General features: G+C 46.6%; 1 protein-coding gene across 1 annotated transcript in view; it reads left to right on the forward strand.

The window, feature by feature from the left end:
• The window catches only part of DCAF1 (DDB1 and CUL4 associated factor 1), a 44,219-nt gene that overhangs the window by 6,539 nt on the left and 16,328 nt on the right, over positions 1 to 21,352 (forward strand). Inside the window, exons 3-6 of the mRNA XM_063426604.1 lie at positions 279 to 355; positions 435 to 508; positions 18,927 to 19,040; positions 19,747 to 19,884. Of these exons, the coding sequence (XP_063282674.1) occupies positions 279 to 355; positions 435 to 508; positions 18,927 to 19,040; positions 19,747 to 19,884 (403 nt within the window). The remainder of the gene's footprint in view (positions 1 to 278; positions 356 to 434; positions 509 to 18,926; positions 19,041 to 19,746; positions 19,885 to 21,352) is intronic.

Below are 21,352 nucleotides of genomic sequence, written 5' to 3' on the forward strand. Positions count from 1 at the left end.
TCTGGTTCACTCTTCTTTTGCTTCTGTCAGATCCATACGACAATGTAGTACACGTAGATATGTTTTTGTTGGATTGTATTAGAATATTGGTGGAATTCAGTGAAATTCCAATTGGATTCTATTTTTCTAAAAAACTTAAACATGGACAGTGCAACTTTGATAGAAAACAAAAAAACGGTGAATTGCTTTTATGTGCAGTTACTCTGTATAGTACGTGTAAAGAACTTTGTTTTTAGGTATCTTGACAAACAGGCTTTTTTTTCTGCTTCTTAATGCAGAATGTCAGAGCTGATTGAAAAGGAAACAGAGGAATATCGAAAGGGGGATCCTGATCCCTTTGATGACCGCCATCCAGGTAAGGCAGTCAGAAATTAAATAGTTGTTCTGTATTATTAGAGGAGTACATATGTATATTGATGTCTGTTTTCTTTCAGGTCGTGCAAACCCCGAGTGTATGCTTGGACATCTCCTGCGTATTCTGTTTAAGAATGATGACTTTATGAATGCGGTATGTTAAGCCCTACATCATGTCTTTATTCATATAGGTGGGTGTGGAGAGGGGAAGCATGTTGACTCTGGAACGAGGGGAATCTAGTTACCTCTCTTTCCTGACACATGGTGGCAGTACAATAGGGATGTACTCTTCCCATGGGACAAGCATCTGAAATTAAAAATTAACATAAACGTTCCTCCCCCAACAGATATAAGACACCAACCTGCCATGGACCCTCAGTTCTTTTTCTTGTTCCATCAGGCACGGACGGCATCTGGACTTTGTGATGAGGCACAAGGGTTGCTGTCAGGGGGGGTCCGGCCTAATAGCCTCCCAGGTGGAGAGCTGAGTGGCCTGCGTGCATCCTGCAGGACTTACGGAGCAGGTATGTTTCACTTGCTTTATGCTGAGTGTGGTCACCGGAAAAACAGATGAGATCTTCTTCTAGATCAGAGCTGTCCTCGGGCAAATGTTTTATGTCTTCCTATTCAGAAACTACCAGCGGATTTTTTTTTTTTAAATTTATTTTTTTTTCTCTCTATTACGGAACTCTGTTTCCCACAAGAAGAATTAAGAAGATTTATTAATGAAATTAATGTTGCCTTCTCTGACGAAACATCAGATAAAGCAAGTTCAGAAAGCCTTTCCTGCTCCACAGCAGATTCTGGAACGTATGTACAGAGAGTGGATAAACCCTGAAAAAAGTGCGTTTATTTCCAGGCATTTCAAGAACATCATAAAGCTGCAAGGAGAAGACAAGTGGAAAGACTTGCCAGTCGTTGATGTACAAGTTGCTCAGTTGTCTAAAAAGACTACTATACTGATTGGAGAAGTCTCTGGCCTTAAAGACCCTGTGGATAAAAGGGCTGAAACGTCCAGCAGACGAGCATATCAAGCAGCAGGATTTCAGTATTATTGGCTTCAGGGATTGGAATATAGCCTGATAGATAACCAGGACAAAGATCTGTCTTGCCTGTTCCACAATTTAAAGTTATCTAATGAATATCTGCTAGATGTTATCACAGAGGTGATTAAACTTTCTGCTTGTGTCATTGGCCTGACATCTATAACCCACAGTGCACTTTGGCTTAAAGCATGGACGGCTGATACAGCCTCAAAATCTGCATTTTGTGAACTGCCCTTGGAGAGGAAGAAATTATTTGGTTCTCCTTTGGAAGAATTAATCCGACAGATTTTGGAACCCAAAAAAGCTCTCCCTCAGGACAGGAAGTATGCCTAGAAGCCCAGATACAAGAACTTTCAATACAACCGCAGGGGGTATCAAGAAAAAACATTTTATTTTTTTCGCCAACAAAGGAAAGATCCTAAGTTTGACCCAAATAAAGACTTCAAGACTGACAGAGCAAAAAGATTCTGACGCCATGAGAATAGGCAGACAGATACAATTTGCTCACAGATGGAGAGAGACCACTGCAAATCCATGGAATTTGAATCTAGTTGCAAGAAGATATAAAATAAAGTTCTTAGATATACCAAGACCAAGTTTCCTTGTCTCCTCCTGCCGTTCAAAACTAAAAAAAACAAGCTCTATTCTCCGATACAGTTACTGTTTAAAAGAAAGGTGTTGTCGAAAGAGTTCCAAGAACCCAGCCGTTATCAGGGTGTATACTCTCGGTTGTTCCTGGTCCCAAAACCAGATTTGTCCTTTCGTCCCATTTTGGATCTAAAAGAATTAAACAACAATATTCCTTACCAACATTTCAGAATGAAAACCATTGCATCAGTCACTCATATCACCCAAAAAGAAGATTTTGTGGCAACTTTAGATTTGAAAGATCCCTACCTTCACATTCTTATGGACGTTGGCTTAAGAAAGTACCTGCGATTTGTCATAATAAAGGGTCACAAGGTTCAGCACTTTCAATTCAAAGCCCTTCCATTCGGTCTTGCCTCAGCTCCCAGGATTTTTACAAAGGTTCGCACGCCTATCGCAGCCTTCTTAAGGGTACAAGGTATCACGGTTACTTAGATGACTGGTTCATAGAGGCAAAGTCAGGAGACGCTCTAGAGATGAATGTGGCTTACACCCAAAAAATGCTGGAAGAACATGGTTGGGTGATAAACCTAGGAAAATCTCATCTGCATCTCACAAGGTCAATTCAGTTTCTAGGGTTTTTGATCAACCTTGCTATTCACTTACCGGCGGAAAAAAAAAAAGATAAAGAAGAACTTCAGAGAGAGCCAAAATGCTCTGTGAGGAATGCTATGCATGTGTTGGGACACCTCACTTCCACTGTGGCGGAACCAACCTCGCCACTGTCCACTGGAGAGGCCTGGTTGCTCGCCTGCTCCCTTTAGACTATGGTCCTGCATTTTAAACTTTTATTTTACCTGCAGAAAGGTTTATTCGTGCCTTTCTGCGGACTGTTAAAGCCATGCTACCCCAGATGGCTATGCCATGGAGCCCAGCAGTATACTGAAAGACTGTATGAAAGACTTTGGCTCGATGGCGATTGAACTGTATGTATGTGATCTGAGCACCATCCGGTAATAATGTGCGCTCAGATCTAAGCTATCTGGGGATAGGTAGAATGTGTATGTTCTATGTGATAAATGTAACAGTATGTATTTTTATGTATTTTATTGTCCTTTGTCTGCCATGTGGCTAATGGAGTTTTGCCTCTGTCCTTGGAGATAATTGGATTACTTCCCAATTATTTCCAGGATAAAAGACTCTGTGGAACTGGTTTTGGGCAGAAAAGCCACGCTTCGTTTGGTCAAATAGGACTTTCCCTTAACTTTTTTTTTTTTTTTTTAGACAATCTTTATTTTCAGTTTATATTTAGCATGAGTCAAAAGGGTGGTACAGGTATACATATATCAATGGACACAGAAAACAGGTCAATTGGGTGAAACGTTTAACATTGATTTAGGGACAACAGATTCACTAGTCACTTGTTATAAATGCACAGTAACATCAAAATAAGGTGAAACTTGTAACAGGGATTACCTCCTATCAATTATGGGTGACAGCAATTGTACAGGGAAACGGAAGTTTCGGGACGTCTCTACCTAATGGGGCGCTTAGGGGTTTTCCACCGCTAGCGGGTAGGGCGTACCGTGAGCGGGATGAGGAGGTCAGTGCCTCAGGAGGATTACTCGGTTATCCAGTTGCATATAACCAGTGAGATTAATTTTTCGGTCAGATGGTAAGCGGGAACCGTCTTGAATGTCAGGTTGTTACCGTCCTCCTGTCTGAGGGTAGCACGTTTGGGAGTACGATTTCAGTAATTCCGGTCCCCTGGGTCCGTGTTTCGGGTACCAGGTCTTGTCTGGGTGCAAGTCGTACGTCTGGGACTGTACGTGCGGTTCTCGGGCATTGGGCCTGTGTGTAGTGAGCATTATCATTATCAGCATCCGGTTGTCTTAAGTCCATACAGGTATGTAGCCGTAGGTATGGAGTCCGGTGTGGATAGGAACATATGAGAGGGACATCACAGGGGGCGTCTAGTGGGGGTGGGCGTCTATGAGTTAGGGTAAGTCCTTACTCAGTCGACTGGATTACTGTCCATTATTCGGTCAAGGGGTCATGACAGGGGAGGGGGGGGGAGAGGAGAGGGGGGGGGGTAGAGGCCTCCGGCTTCCCGCTCCATCCATCATAAGGTACCACAGCCATGGCGCCCAGGTGCGATCGCATTTCTCTAGCCTCCCATAGAGTGCTGCCGTGAGTGATTCCATATGGTGTATCTCTCCCACCTTGTCTAGCCACTGCCAGAGGGTAGGCGCATCCTTCTGTTTCCACCTAGTTGGGATTACTGCCGCTGCCACGGACAACAGGTGTTTGAGTAGAGATTTTTTGTATGTGGAGATGGACATGTCTGTGTGGTGAAGGAGCATAGTGAGGGGTTGGAGAGGTACGGTAATGTCCGTTATAAGACGGATGGTCTCCCTGATCTCCGTCCAGAAGGGAGTAATATCAGGGCAGCTCCACCAGATATGGATAAAGGAGCCGTCAGGGGCCCCGCACCTCCAGCATTCGTTTGGTATTCCTGGGTCTATACGGTGTATGATGTCCGGGGTTCTATACCAGTGTGTGAGGATTTTGAAGCTAGTCTCCTGAAGCTTGGAGCTGATGGAGCATTTGTGAGTCAGTATTAGGATCTTGTCCCATTCCTGTTCTGTGAGCGTGGTCCCTGTCTCTGATTCCCACCTCGCGATGTACCTCGGGTGGGGTTGGTGCTCGCCGTTGAGCAGGGTCGCATATAGCTGCGAGACTCCCCGTTCCGGATGGGTTTGTGCAATGCAAAGGGATTCGAACTGCGTGGGTGGTCTGTTCAGGCATTGTTTATTAGGGAAGGTCGCGTAGTAGGCTCAAATTTGGGCGTAGTGAAAGTGATCTACTCCTGTTGGAGTCTTGTCCCCCAGTATGTCTATGAGAGGTCTGAGTTGGGTACCCCGCAGTAACTGCCGGAAGCTGAGCCAGCCAGTGTCTGTGAAGGCGCGTAAGTCTGAAGGCGTGAGTCCCCCTCCCACTTGTGGGTTATGTGTGATGGGTGTAAGGGGGCCGTCGGTGGTGGTGAGCTGGTGTGTGAACCGTAACTTACACCAGACTCGTAGCGTGGCGTCAGTCAGGGGATTACCCGTTCGTAGCGCTGTTAGAGTGAGTGAGCTGTGCCACAGGCGGGAGGGGAGAGTACCTCCCGCCTGCGTCAGCTCCATGGGGACCCACAGTTTGGCCGTGGGACGTGCATGCCAGTCAACAACCCTGAGTAAGTGTGCCGCATGATAGTATCCCCGTAGGGATGGGAGACCCACGCCTCCTTTACTTTTAGGGCGCTCTAGGAGCTTCCTGCTTATTCTACTTGCCTTACCGTTCCAGACAAACTGCCGTATTGCTGTGTCTAGTGTTTGGAAGAATGACCTGGGTATCGTAATGGGGATTGCTTGAAACAGATACAGAAGGCGCGGGAGTATGTTCATCTTCACGGCGTTGATTCGGCCGAACCAAGAGACGTAGAGGCCCTTCCAGCGATGTAGATCCGCCTGAAGGACTGAGAGGATGGGAAGGTAGTTTAACCGGAACAGGAGCGTTAGGTCACTGGGCAGCCAGACGCCGAGATACTTGAGTTTCGTATCACACCAGGTAAAGCGAAACTGCGTCTTTAAATGCGCGACTCTCTTCTGAAGGCTCGGAGGAGATTAGGGAAGGAGACCATGGGGTTGTCCAGAAAGAACAACATGTCGTCGGCATAGGCGGCAACTTTATGTTCTGAGTGGCGGTGTCTATACCCGGTGATTCCCCCGTCACTTCTGACCGCCTCTAGGAAAGGTTCTAGAGTGAGGGCAAACAGGAGGGGGGACAGGGGGCAGCCCTGTCTGGTTCCGTTCCGAATGGCGAAGGGGGCTGAGAGACCGCCGTTAATCCGAATGCGGGCCGTCGGGTTTGTGTACAGGGCGAGGATCCACGAGCGTATGTGGGGGCCAAACCGCATGTGACTGAGGGTGGCTTCAAGGTACAGCCAGTCTACCCGGTCAAAGGCCTTCTCCGCGTCTGTGGAGACCAGGATCAGGCTTCTATTTGTCGATCGAGCAGAGTGGACCATGTGTAGGGCTCGGATGGTGTTGTCTCGAGCTTCCCGTCCCTGAATGAACCCCACCTGGTCGGGGTGGACCAGAGTGGGGAGGATGCGGGCGAGTCTCATGGCTATGGTTTTTGCGAAGAGCTTGAGATCGGCGTTGAGGAGCGAGATCGGTCTATAGCTCCCGCATTCAGTGGGGTCTTTCCCCTCTTTAGGTATGACCGTGACCGTGGCGCGGAGGGAGTCTGTCGGGAACCGCCCACCTTCCAGTAGGGAGTTGAGACCCTGTAACAGATGTGGTAACAGTATGTCTTTGAACTTTCGCAGGTATGAGACCGTCAAACCGTCGGGGCCCGGTGCTTTATTCGACTTACAACTTTTCAGTGCGGCGGCGAGTTCCTCCCCCGTCAGAGGCTGTTCTAGTTCCTCGGCTAGCTCCTCCGAGAGCGACCGGCCTACGTGTTCTGTGAGGAAGGCATTTATGTTGTGTAAGTGTTGGGGTCTATCTGAGCGTCGCGTTGTGGTATCTAGATTATATAGCTCCTCATAGAAAAGCCTAAACGTTTGCAAGATATCCGTCGGTGTCCTTCTCAGTGTCCCATCCTTCCCCTTAATCTGGTGGATGTGGTGTTGTCTCCGTCTCTGCTGCAGAGTGCGGGCTAGTGTCCTACCGCATTTGTCAGAAAACTCATAAAAGTGTCTGTGGGATTTGCGTATGGTTTGGAGCAAGTTCTGGGATAACAGGTCTCTAAGCTGCCTACGTGTGTCTGTGAGGCGTCGGTAGATATCGTCCGTCTGGTCACTTTTATGTGTTGTCTCTAGGTTGGCTATTTCGTGTAGCAGCTCCTGCGTCCTGGCTGATCGCTCTTTTTTCCGCTGGGAGCACAATTTAATCATGTGTCCCCGTATTACGCATTTATGCGCCTCCCAGACCGTGAGGGGTGCAGTGTCTGGCCTGACATTGTCTTGGAAGTATTGGGTCAGAGTTTGGGTGATTTGTGTGGCGACAGTGTTGTCCGTCAGTATAGTTTCATTTAGCCTCCAATGGCGGTCACTGGGTTTGAAAAGCGGTGACTTAATAGTGGCTCGGACCGGTGCGTGATCAGAGTCGTGCTGTAACCCTATCGAGGAGGATATGAGGAAGGGGAGGTATTCTTGTGCTAGGAAGATATAATCTATTCTGCTATACCTATTGTGTGCTGCTGAGTAGCATGTGTAATCTTTATCATCAGGATGCGCCACCCTCCAGCAGTCTACCAGGCCCGATCTGGACAGAGCTTGCTTAGCTTGTCGGATACAGTGTGGGGGGATGGTGCTAGAGCCCGCGGAAGAGTCCATCCGGGGGTCCAGGGGGATGTTGAGGTCACCGGTTAGGTTCCCTCCCGGAACCTCTCCAATTTCACGAGGGTTTTTGCTAAGAATCGGTGTTGCCCTTTATTGGGGCAGTATATAGTGGCGAACGTGTATTTGTGATCAGCCATCGTGCCTTTAACAAATAAAAATCTGCCCATGGGGTCTGCCTGTGTTGCTGAGCTGAGAAACGGGGTGTTGTGGGAGAAGATGATGGCAACCCCCGCGCGTTTAGCGTCCGGGTGGTTAGCGTAGAATCCTAATGGGAATCTCCTGTCTTTGATTTGTGGAGCATCACCTCCTTTTAGGTGTGTTTCTTGTAGAAATGCTACTGAAACCTTTTGTGACCATAATGTGTGTAGCAGATGGCGCCTTTTATTAGGGGAGTTGAGACCGCGGACATTATGTGTCTGCAGGAGCAAAGGCGAGGGTCTGAAGCCCGACGCCATGTCTGAGTGGTGGCACCGTACTCTCGGAGGGAGCGGAGCGCCGGGGGTAGGGAGGAGGGGTAAATGGGATGTAAAGGGCAGAAAGGGGCAGTCGGGAGAGGGGGGTTAGTGAGGTTAGGGTGCTAGCCCGTGAAGGGGCTCTGGAGTATAGGCAACCGTTGCCCTAGGTCGAGCTAGGATGACCTAATTTACAAGAGGGCCGGTCGCAGGGGGTCACGGAAGTCAGGCGAGTGTGGTCTGTCAGGATATACCAGGGACCGCGGTCTCTCGGACCACGTTACCGTTCAGCTGGTCTACTGGGGGTCTCGTTAGTAGTCTAGTGTGGGCGGGCTGGATATTTATGCTGGGCGGGATTAATGTGTATCCTCAGGGGCGTCTGATCGTAGGCCGTCAGTTTTGTCAGAGCATCAGTGCAACGGGCACCGGAGAGGGGGCACAATGTCCTGTGCTATGTCTCTAGGGGGGTGGCAACGGCAGGGGCTGTCCAGCCATGTCGTGGTGGGTCGGGTGTAGTGAGTGAGTTCGTTTCCCGGTTCATAAACTGTCCCCGGGCCGTCCGGGGTGTTAGTGGAAAGGGGGGGGGAGGGCGGGGGGGGGGGGTCGGCCCAGTACCATCTCAGCTAAGTAAACCCGGAGGGTATGTCAGTCGAGCCCGTCTAGGGATCGTATCCCACACCGGAAGAATTATTCGGGTTTTCACAAACAGTACATATCATACAGAGTCGTACATTCCTCTCGACATTCCCATCAGATTTAACCATGCCCAGATCCCCCCGCCCCATGGCCCCCCATCCCGGGGCGGCGCGGGCCTTCCCAAGACCTGCATGGGCGGCCCGCTCAGCCCCGGGAGCGTTATTACAACAGCAATATGGCAAGCATAACATAAGAGCATTTAACGGAAAGCAGACTCTATGGGTGCGTGGGAGCATGTGAACTGATATATAACAGAACTGGGAGACAAGCATGTTCTACACAACACCGTGGTTAGACCAGAGCGCCTCAGGGAGCCCCCCCTCCTCCCCCGTTAAGGAATCATATGAGCATCTTATCGTAAGGGTGGGGAGTAGTTGGTATCTGTGGGTTAAAGTGTCGCAGCGTTGTGGCCAGCAAGTCTGCTAAAAATGCTAAGAACCCCAAACAGTAAGGTCAACAGACAGCATGCGGGTGCGGAATAAACAGGGCAGGTTACACTTCACAGAACATGTGACATTCCAGCCTAAGCAAATAACCCCCAATATACCCAGGCCCCGCCACCCAACCCTGGTTTAGTGTGTGTCCACTCAGCCCCAGTTTATGGGTTATCATGTGGGCCAACAGTTACTGGTGAGTGGGTCAGCGGGGCAGGAGGGGAGGCAGTCCATCATTAAGTTGGTCCAAGAGAAGGATCCAGGGCAACGGCATTTCATGTGGGGAAAACAAAGCCAGGGTGCCTCATCTCAGGAACCCCGGTTAGGTGAGTTCCGCTACGCGGCCGACCCGGGAGGTATTGATGAGTCCCATGCCCGTACCCCACCCAAGAGACAGTCAGATCGTATAAAGTGTAGGCCCACCCCATGAACCCGTGGTGTTCAGAGCTATAGGCCCCAGGCCCCTTTACCCTTGGCAGGATGGGAAATGTGGCAGTACCTCAGAGGATGAAAGTGTGAGTACTTATCTGGTATCGTGAAGCCATGGGGTAACCTCAGCAGGTGAAGTCTGTGCAGGAGGACAGGGGGGCACCGGGGCCGGGGTCTGCGTGGATCAGTCTATTCTTCGGGTCCATCAGGGCCTCCCCAACGTGCAGGCTGTGTGTCACTCCTTGCCTGGCTACGTAGCGGAGCTGGTACTTCAGGATGGTCCGGGCGGGCCGGAGGCTGGTCCAAGATCCAGTTGCGGATGGAAACCGGGGGCAGTTCCATCGCCCTCAGGAAACTGGGTACGTCGTTGGGCCACCTCAGTGTGCACCACGTGTTCCCCCGCTTGGCCTGGAGGCTGAAGGGAAAGCCCCATTTATAGGGGATACGTTTTTCTTGGAGTACATGCGTGAGAGGCCTCAGAGCCCTTCGTGCGTCTAGTGTGAGGGTGGACAGGTCTTGATAGAGCGAGATATTGGCCTCTTGGAAGGTGATAGTCTGAGGGCGCGCCGCTCTCATAATGGCGTCTTTGAGTTGAAAGGACAGGAGGCAGCAGATCACATCTCGTGGTAGGCCGTCTCTCCTGGGGGGGCGCAGGGCCCTGTGAGCACGTTCTATTTGAAAGTCCTCCGGGGCGTTGTCGCCCAGGATGTGGGTGAATAACTGTGTGAGGGCTGAGGTCAGGTTTTCTTGGTCAGATTCTGACAGGCCTCGAATTCTAATATTATTGCGTCTTCCCCTGTTATCCAGGTCCTCCACTTGCCTTCGGAGGTCTAGCAGTACAGAGCCTTGTCTCGCTGTGGCATGATCTGCCGATTGGGAGTGTTGTATGGCCCTGAGGTTCTCCCCCTCTAGTTCTGTGACTCTCTCCTCTAGTGCTGAAAGGTCCCTCCGTACCTCCTGTATCTCCTCTCGTATCGCCGACCGCAGCTCCGCTACTAGGGCAGTTTTATCGGACTTTGAGAGCATGTTAGCTGAAATGGTTGCCAGTTCGGCAGTGATCCTAGATAGAGGGTCTCCGCCCGTCGCTCCCGGCTCCGAGCTTGCATTACTCTCTGCCCCTGGGGAAGCGGCCGCCATCTTGTCCGCGTGCCTCGCGGGTCTGGTGCTATCAGAAAAAGAGAGGAATTCATCTAGCGGACCTGTGGTTTTCCTTTGCGGGCTGGACCCAGAGGGTCCCGGGGTGCCCTGGCGCTTCGTTCTGCCCATCGTTGTGGTGTAGTGTGGCATTGATATGGGGCTTTGTGGTCCGAGGCGGCGGAGCTCCTGTGGTGTGCGACTCACTCCATGCACGGCAAGCCACGCCCCTTTCCCTTAACTTTTTAACCCCTGGATGGAATTGGCTGAATTTTGGTTATGTTTATATTTAAAGTATGCTGAATTTGAATATGATGAATATATTTCAAGTTACAGTGTATGTATAAAAAGTGTATTTTTCTTGCCTGTGATAAATTACATTAACCCATTGTGTTCAGTAATTATATCACAGGCAGAGGGGAGGGATGTATGTTTGTGCTGGGTGTGTTTTACGGTTCTCCTGTAAATTATTGGTTGTACTGTGTCCTACCCTGTGGGATGTCTCCTTGCATGGGGACTTGCATAAAAGCCCGTGTGTGGCCATTACAGTGGCGTTCCTGCTTAACCCTCAAAGTGAAGTGTCGTCTCATTATTGGGGGAGGATTTATTGTATGCTGTTCAAGTTTGACTGCTAGGAGTGTAAACCTATTCGCATGTTTTTTCTTATTCGGCTGTATACAACATTCATATGCTTAAAAGTACTCATATGCTTCTCCGGTTCGGTGATTGTGGTGTCTGCCAGAGTGCTTGGAGTCCTCAGGAAACGCTAGGAGCATCCTTTAACGGAGGTACCCAGTCGATCCGTTACATCCACTATCCCAGCCTTTGCAGTGGGAAATACTTCTAAAGTGGTCAAAGAAAGAAGACTTGGATTCTTTAATAAACATTTCAGATCCTGTAAGAAGACAACTAGATTGGTGGCAAAAAAACTGTTTCATGTCAGAAGGTCCATCATTTCGGCCAAAAAGATGGGTCATAATCACCATAGCTGCTTCAAATACAGTTTGGGGTGCACACCTACAGTATCCCTTAAGACAAGGTACATGGTCCAAAGAAGAAGAAAAAAGGGAATCCTCAAATTACAAGGAGTTGATAAGTCTTATACGCTCTTCATCAGTTCAGAGATCTCATTATGGGGAAAGCGGTGAAAATTCAGTAAGACAACCAGACTACGGTGTCTTACGTGAACAAACAAGAGGGTACAAGGATAAGAAAATTGCACTCCCTTTGCACGAGAATTATGTCCTGGGCTCTAAGTCCTCTAGAAGACTTTTCCGCTACTCATATAAAAGGAATAGACAACGTTATTACAGACGACTTAAGCAGAACGAGTGGTCTCTAACTCATTGTCATTTTTCTCAGCTGGTGAAGATATTCGGACTGCCTGTCATCGATCTAATGGCAAGAGGGTCAAATGCAAAGGTGAAAACATTTGCCTCACTCTTCATGGCAGACATGCCTCTGGTTCTGGATGGGCTGTCAATCAAATGGGACTTCAGCCTGTCATACATATTTCCCCCGGTGAGCCTAATTCCAAGGATATTGAAAAAGATTAAATCAGAATATGCAAAAGTATTGGCTATAATCCTGTACTGGCAAAATCAGAGCTGGTTCTCGGCTTTAATGACTATGGTTTTGAGGTACTGGGAACATTCGGTTTCAACAGAGATCCTGGAGAACAAAGGTATTCCACTGGAGGTACTGAAAATGTTCAGGTGGACGGCTTGGCTGCTGCAAGGCTAATCCTGCATAGCAGGGGCATTAAGAAGGAGAGATTCAAGTTTCTGCTGAATTCCACCAGAAGGTTTACCTCTATCTAATTGAAAATTTGGACGAAATTCCTTTATTGGTGCATATCTCATCATTGCCTGCGAGATGCTCCTTCTACTGACACTATCTACCATTTTCTACAGGACGGCCTTAAAAGGGGGTCTTAATTTATCTACCCTCAAAGTTCAAGTTTCTGCTCTCATCCATTTATTGGTAAAGATTATTTTTTTTAAGGCTATCAGGAAGAGAGTTTTTTTGCCCTCTTGGGATCTGTCTTTGGTTTTGAAGGCTCTTTGTACCCATCCTTTCGAACCTTTGGAGGAAACATCTTTAACCCCTTAGTGACCAGACCGTTTTTCAATTTTCTAACCGTTAAGGACCTCAGGGCTCTTTTTACATTTCTGCGGTGTTTGTGTTTAGCTGTAATTTTCCTCTTGCTCATTTACTGTACCCACACACAATATATACCGTTTTTCTCGTCATTAAATTGTCTTCCTAAAGATACCATTATTTTCATCATATCATATATAATTTACTATAAAAAAATTATAAAATATGCAGATTTTTAAATACACTTTTTTGAACTTTGACTCTCAAAATCTGTTACGCATCTACAACCGCCAAAAAACACCCGTGCTAAATAGTTTCTAAATTTTGTCCTCAGTTTAGAAATGCCCAATGTTAACATGATGTTAGCTTTTTTTGGAAAGTTATAGGGCTATAAGTACAACACTTTGCTATTTCCAAACCATTTTTTCCCCCCAAAATTAAAGCAAGTTACATTGTAACACTGATATCTGTCAGGAATCCCTGAATAACCCTACACATGTATATATTTTTTTTAAAAGACAACCTAATGTATTAAACTTGGGGTATTTAGACTCTTTTCATGCAACCATTTTTTGTTATAAATTCTTTATTTAACGTGTTTTAATTTGTCATATGCGATGGGATACATAATTAAAAAAGAGGGGTGGCACTCCTGCCATAACACTGTAAAATTGTGTTGATTATGTTTGCGCTTGTTAAAGCTGTTAAGGCAATACAGGCATCGACGACTCATCTGCCTACACGCCATTGGATCAAGACAGCTAATCCTGCGATGTCTTAGCTATACCATAGTTAATTATCTGGTTAACAGTATCTAATGTGAAAAAATTGTAGGAACACAGCTTAATCTAGTACGCTAATCTCGCATATGGTTTCTTACTGCATAGACAGCTCAGACTAACCGATATCGTACTCTACATAAACTTTAAAATGTGCAATCAGTATGTAATGCTGGCCAACTAGCATAGTATGTTGTTTGTTGCATTCTCATCTCTCACCTCACAACTATCTAAGTTTAAAAACAGTCTTCACGTCATTATATATAAAAAATGTGCATTGTATTCCCTTGTCATGCCTTACTACATTGATGATTATTACTATATCGCGGGTACATGCTGTTGGGGCATGGCACATGCATTTGCAACTGTTATTTTTCCTTATGCACTCAAAAATAAAGAAATTATAAAAAAATTATCCAAAAAAAAAAAAAAAAGAGGGGTGGGGGTTACAAAGTTTTCGCTTATTGTCACAGTGTTGTATTACAGTACATGTATAGCGTTTTGAAAATTGTGTGCTTGGTCCTGTCTTGGACCGTATCAGAAGGTGGTGCTCTCATATCTGCCCTCGGTTGAGGGTGTCTGTTTGTTCTGATCCCCCTATGAAGGGGTGGGGGGCCTTCTGAGTTTGTTGGCTGCTGTGTGACTCTTGTACTGTGATCGAGTGTGTATGCTTGGTGCGAGATGGGTGTCAGGGTTAGTTCGATGGCTGGTGGGTATGGGGGTGTTCGTGTGTGCCGTCTTGAACTCTTCGGTTTGTCTGCTGTGTGTCTGTGTTTGCAGGTTCCTAGGAGTTGTCTTGTCTGCGTTGGGTTGGTTTAGTTTTCTTCAGGTGGGGTGAGGGGTGGTGTTGGGGGGAGTGAGGAGGGTTAGGTGAGGTGTGTAGGGATGCAATTTCGGGAGTCTCCTTTCGTTGTGTTGTTGGTGTGTTGCCCCTTGTGGTTCTGGGGCTTGCCCGCTTGTTGTTGCGGTTGTCTCGAGTGGTTCTCGGGGGCAGGTGGGCTAGGGAGGTTTGCCTGTTGAGTGGGGGGGGGGGGGGGTGGGATGTGCCCTCGTATTGCACTTTGGCTTTCGGTCATCTGGTGTGTGGGAGTGGATCCCTCTGTGGGGAGGTTTTGTGTCGTGTGTTTCTCGGTGTTCGCCTTTGCGCGTCTGTGTAGTTGCAGTGTTGCTTCACTATCCGGTGAGTATTCTTGCGCCGTCTGGTGTTTGTGTGTGGGAGGTGGCGTGTAAGTGTCTCCTCTCCATGGCGCGCGGGGGTCGTTTGCGCAGGGTGTCTCCCCCCTAGGGGGTTGCCTTGGTCTGTGGGCTTCCTTAGGTGCGTTTTGCCAAGGAAGTGTCGTGTTACTCCTTTGTCCCGTTGATCACTGTGTCAGGTGCGCTCAGCGGAGGGCTGTGAGGGGAGGAATGGGTTGAGGGTATCCGTCCCATGCCCGCACGTCTGCCCCTACCGGGCCCTTGAAGGGGAAGTGGTGGGATAGGGTTGAATAGGAGGGGGAATGTGGAAGGGAGTATGGGGGTGGGGAGGATGGGGAAGAGGAAGGGGCAGGGGGCGCAGGGAGGGAGTTGTGCTGCATTGGTTTCGTTTAGTTTGTGCTGTCTTGGTCCTTTATGGTCGGGCCTCTTTTCGGATGCCTTGTTTCCTTTTCTTTGGGTCTGTGTGTGGCCATGTTTTAGGGTCATGGACAGTTGTACGGGCTGTGATACTCTTTTCTTGTGGTGAGGCGGGGGTCGTCAGGTTGGCGTCTTAAGTGGGCCTGTTCCTGTCGTGTGGTGCTGGGTTTGGAGCAGTTGGGTTCCGTTTCGGATGATTTGTGTCCCAGAGTTCCCAGGTCCGGTAGAATGCTTTGTATGAGTCGTGTGTCTGTGCGGTCAGTTCGTCCAGGTTGCGTGTTTCTTTAATCTTGATGATGATAGTTGATAGTTCGGGGATCCATTGTTCTGCCCATAATTCCGCTATTGCTCTTCGTGTTGCTAGGGTTATGCAGGTTTTCGTTTCTCGTAAGGGTGTCCATAGGTTTGTTGAGTAACATTGTCCACTGTTGCGCTGTCATGGGTTTTTCGAGAACTTGTTCTGAGTTCTCGTACTTCGGTCCAGAGTGGTTTGAGTTTGGGGCAGTTCCACCAGCAGTGTAGGTAGGTGCCCGTTTCGCCGCATTGTTTCCAGCATTGGTCGTTGGGTTTTTGGCCCATTTTATGAAGTCTGTGTGGCGTCAGGTACCAGCGGAACAGGATTTTGTAGGCCAGTTCTTTGTATTCATGCAATCATTTTACCACCATTCTATGCCAAATTAAAAAAAAAAGAATAATTGGTGATTTAAAACATTTTTTTTTTACACACAAAGCAATTTAAGAATACATGTACTGAGAACTTTATGGGTTACTGCCAAAGAACACCCCAATATGTGTTGAGCAACATCTCCAGAGTACAGTGATACCACCCATGTATAGGTGTGTTGGGTTCTCTGGGGGCTGAAAGACCTTATTTGGAGGGTGCGCATTCCAGTCTTCTAACTGGGAACTTTCTCAGCTGGTCGTCATGCACCCATGTCCTATTTGGGACATTTTTGAAGCCAGCCAATGTAATTTACCCCATCAAACCATATATTTTTTAAAAAGTAGACACCCTAGGGCAGGGGTAGGCAACCTACGGCACTAGTGCCATGCACGGCACTCAAGGTGTCTTTGAGCGGCATTTAAGGCTGCTAGAGCCAAACAGGCTCTTTCCTATCAGGAGTCCCAGTAAAACTTCAGATATCTGCTAATACGAAGAGGTGGTGAAGGACAATCCTCAATTTATGCATTGCAGCACGTAGAGGAAGTGATCTCAGATCACTTCCTCCCAGCACTTGTGAATGGGAATCCACACTGTAGCAGAGCAGCCTGCAGCTGCTGTTGCAGCTCCTATGCTTGAGCTATACCTGGCCGGCCTGGTCCCTACTGGAACTTAGGGAAGCCACTCACACTGCTAGATATACACAGAAATGCAGAATAACCCTCCCCTCATACAAATAATACGAACAGCCCACCCACAAACATACACACAATCCCCACAAACGCAACACCGCTAGCAATCCACATACATGCACACAACCCCGCATGCAGCCTCTCACATGCAATACCCCAAACATCCCCCACACACTACCAAACACACAATGTGACATATCCATCCACACACAATTCCACAAGCAGCCCTCATACACAGCCCACATTTATATGTATCATACACAATACCATAAACTACTAATGAACATATACAATATAATAGTTCATATACGCACAAATACAACGATACAAAGCAATTACAGTAAAAATAACACAAGCAGAATATGGCAGCATACACACCTCAATTTTAAAAAATAGGATCGGCACGCTACGGGACATCACAATCCTATTTCGGCACAGTGCTGCTAAAAGGTTGCATACCCCTGCCCTAGGGTATTTCAAATGGTGGTATTTTAACACTTCCATGAACTAATTCTACGCACCAGTCTTTGTCAAACTTTAGTGTAGTCGTTTGTTTTTTTGTTGTTTAGTTTTTTTTCTCTCCCATTGTACTTTAGGCATGGATTCTCAGTTCCTGTTATGTGTTACAGACAAAGAAACCCCCAATCTGTGTTCAGCAGCATCTCCCGAGTGCAACAGTGTACAGGTTTTATGTGCATTTGCAAACTTACAGGGGTCAAATGTAGGGCTTTCCTTTTTTCCACGTTTGCACATTGAAATTTGACAGATTAATTCGCTGGGCTTATGCTGCCTTACAGACCATATAGCAGCCCAGGAATGAAAATTAACCCCATCATGGCGCACCATTAGTAAAAGTAGACAACCCAGGGTATTCAAAATAGGGTATGTCCAGTCTTTTGTAGTAGCCAATTAGTCACAAACGCTGGCCAAAATTAGCGTTTTTCTTTGTGGGGTTTTTTTTTTAACACAAAAACTGCACTTTTACTGGTGATTTCATCGTCTGAATATGTTTTACTGATTTATAACACTCATATTTGTGTTCAACGAAGTCTCCCGAATATAACAATACCCCCCCATGTACAGGTTTTATGGTGGTTTTGTGTGATTGTTTGCCAGATTGGTTTGCTGGGGCTGTGTTGCATTTTTAGCCCATATGGTAGCCCAGGAATGTGAAATAACCCCATCATGGCATACCATTTTCAAATGTAGACAACCGAGGGTATTTCCAGTCTTTTGTAGTAGCCACTTGGTCACAAACGCTGGCCAAAGTTGGTGGTTTTATTTGTATTTTATAAATGTTTTTTGTTTAAAAAGAAATAATAATAATAAAGAAAAAAAAAACTCTCTCTCTCTCTCTCTCTCTCTCTCTCTCTCTCTCTCTCTCTCTCTCTCTCTCTCTCTCTCTCTCTCTCTCTCTCTCTCTCATCTCTCTCGATCTACACACACTACATGTCTATGTATGGGGGGCGGCGAGTGTAGGGGGGTATTACACGATGCCCCGATATCGAGGCATCATGTAATACCATAAGAGCAGCTTCTAGCGCTCAAATTTACCGGGGATGTATCAGGTACGTCCGCGGTCCTTAAGAGGTTAAAGCTCTTGCCTCTAAAAGCAGCTTTTTTGGTGGCCATAACTTCTGCTAAGAGGATAGGTGAAATTCAGGCTTTTTTTTTATCTGCAGAATTTACAAAAATTCTTCCAGAAAAAGTTGTTCTGTGTCCGAAACCTAAAAAAAATAGTCGATAACCTTCCTTTGGTTATCCATCTGTCTCGGATTTGGATGATAATTGGCACAAGTTGGATGTCTGAAGATCTACTTAGACCGCTCCTTTACATACAGGAAGAATAACCCTTTTTTTGGTCAATTTCTTTGGAAAACTTAAAGGTCATGTTTCCTCCAAATCTACTTTAGTGAGATGGCTAGTGGACACGATTAAGTTGGCTTATTCTTCCTCAAATCTGCCTCTATCTGCCTCCTTGAAAGCTCATTCTACCAGAGCAATGGCTGCTTCTTGGGCCGAAAGAGCATATGCTTCACCTGATGCTATCTGCAGAGCTGCTATATGGTTTTCATTCAACACCTTCGTCAAGAATTACAGACTAGACTTATTCTCTGCCTCTGATGCTGCTTTCAGGCATAAGGTGTTACAAGCGGTGGTTGCTTAATTCCTGCCCCTAGCTCTGTGATCTCGATATATACCCATTGTACTGCCACTATATGTCAGGAAAAAACGCAATTTTACTCACCGTAAATTCCTTTTTCCTTAATATGATGGCAGTATATCTCTCCCTCCCTTTATTAATTAATTTGATATTTTTGCAGTAGTTTGTCTCTGATGTTATATTGGGATGTACTGAGGGTCCATGGCAGGTTGGTGTCTTATACCTTTTGGGGGAGGAACGTTTATGTTAATTTTTAATTTCAGATGCTTGTCCCATGGGAAGAGTACATGCCTATTGTACTGCCACCATATTAAGGATAAAGGTATTTACGGTGAGTAAAATTGCATTTTTCTCCGTCAGTTTTTGTAATTAGTTTTATGACTTCTCTTCTGATTAGCTGGTGAATGCGTACGTAATGACAAGCAGAGAGCCTCCATTAAACACCGCAGCTTGCCGCCTTCTGCTGGACATTATGCCTGGATTGGAGACAGCCGTTGTTTTTCAGGAAAAGGTGAGAGCCTTAATAATTTGTACCAGATTGTATGAGATTAAAGGGACACTTCAGGCATGACACCAACACCTCTCCATCCTCCCCATTTTCTGCCCTTTCTCCTTCTGTGATGTTTGTTGATCAACCCTACATCTTCTCTCTTTCTCCTCTTCATGTTGTCCTTACAGCTCCAGTCTATAGCACATCATCCATGGATCTCCTATAAGCATCAGCTTAGCAAAACTGCCTCCTTACAGCACACACTTACTATTCATGCAGAATCATACTCAAACCACACATTGCCAAATTTTCTTCTTTACACCTGGGAACTTTTTAGATCCCTGTGCTTTTATCTCCTGCTATGGGGACAGGAAGAGAAATCCTGTGCAAAAAGAGGCGGAAGCAAGCACAACATTTGTTTAGGTGGCTCTGAAGGTAGCAAGACCCATTGCAAAACAGGTTTTCCTTCTTGGAAATCTGAGTTGGGTACAGAGCTACCCTTCATGACTACCAAGCGTAGAAGAGTTGTTCTTGCATGTGAAGCCCCGCTTACAAATCTGGAAATTCCAGGTGTAATCCAGAAACTTTCTAACTATGTACACATATCACGATATGTCATCCACACGCCAACAATCAGCCACACATAACCCATATATAACACACAAACTAAACAGCATCTGCTAGCTCGGATCTTTACTACCACTGCTTACCATTTACATGTCAACAGGAAGGAATTGTGGAGAATCTTTTCAAATGGGCTCGGGAAACAGAGCAGCCGCTCCGTACGTATGCTATCGGATTACTAGGAGGAGCCATGGAGAACCAGGATATAGCAGCCAATTATCGGGACGAGAATTCACAGATGGTGAGTTGTATTTGCAAATACTTGTATGATATTTAAATGATGTCCATAATAAAGTCTAAAAATATGTTTATCTTCCATAAAAGAGCACTTGTATAGAGTACTTTTTACAGCCATAAGGTGCTTGTCAGTCTTGGTTTCATGATACACCGTATTACACTATTTCTACCAGTGTATTTTCCTTGCCGCTGTTCACCAGATGTCATTTGCAGCTGTGTTTGCAGGAATTTGAAAATGCCTCTAGTACAGCAGCATAACAAAGCTCTTTTTCACACCATCTGAAGTGGTTAATGTCATGATACATTTACTTTTTGTTTTGGGAGGAACAGCTGAGTGAAAAGAACTATTTAAGTAATGAAGCTCTTACAGAAATAAAAACACTGTACGAGGAAGGCAGATTACACCTGGTTTAATTTACCAGTTAAGCGTTATAGAAAATACATGTTTGCTTGTTATATTACTTTTTATTTATTGTGATTGGCACTATTCTCATGCAGTACTATTAAAAGTCCTTAATGTGGAGGAGGTGATGGACCTGCCTGTGGAATGTAGTCGCCCAAGAAACAATCAAAAAGGGCATAACATCCATTGTGTGTGTATATATGTAAAGATGCGAGTATGTGATATGTTTCTCAAGGTGAGAAGGCAGTATACCACCTTTACCATAAAGGGCCACACCAAATTTTGGGCCTAAAGTATTGGTAATAGCCTATCATAATGGCCCACACCCAGGTAGTAGAAAAAACACCTGCTTATGGTATAGTGCTGGGGTTACCTCTAATTGTCAGACCAGGACCCTAAGAGAAGTTGATCTAGGGATGTGTCAGCAGTGCCAGTTGAAAGGTCTGGGGTATCCTTTTGAGAGCAAGCGCCAAAGGGTCTACAATGTGGTTAGGTGAAATGAGGTGGCTTCAACACTCAGACATGTGAGTAATAAGGCAGTCAACCAAGCCAACTAGAGTCAAGTAGGTACTGATAAATGCCTAAACCATATCAATCAGTTTTTCGAGTTTACTGGCCTGGTAGATTCCAACCTAGGCTGCTGTGGTGTCTGTGGAAGCGCCAAGGTGGGCAGTTGTACTAGGCAGCAAATGGTGTCCTGTGGTGGACTGTCAGGAGTGCCCTTGGACCACAGTGCCCTGTGTGCTTGCATATAATCTGTGCTCACTTGGCAAAAAATTCCTAAAAGAAAGTATAGAAATACTTTGAGGTTTTTTTTAGATCAAAATTAGTTTCAGGGGGGCAGAGCTAGTACCTGATGGCAACGGTCGCACTCTCCCTGAGCTACGACAAACGTGCACGAAAAACGCCCAAAACCTGCTAAAAACCCCCAATAAGCACCGGACAGCACTACTAACGATGGGGAGAAAAACTAAAAAACCCCGTCCGGATCGACCCAGATTCTGTGCCGATATCGGCGACCTCCTGAGGGGGCCGCATGGCGCGGGGAGAACTGACATGGAAGCGGACC

The sequence above is a fragment of the Pelobates fuscus genome, chromosome 7 (genome assembly GCF_036172605.1).
Source record: "Pelobates fuscus isolate aPelFus1 chromosome 7, aPelFus1.pri, whole genome shotgun sequence".
Lineage (NCBI taxonomy): Eukaryota > Metazoa > Chordata > Amphibia > Anura > Pelobatidae > Pelobates > Pelobates fuscus.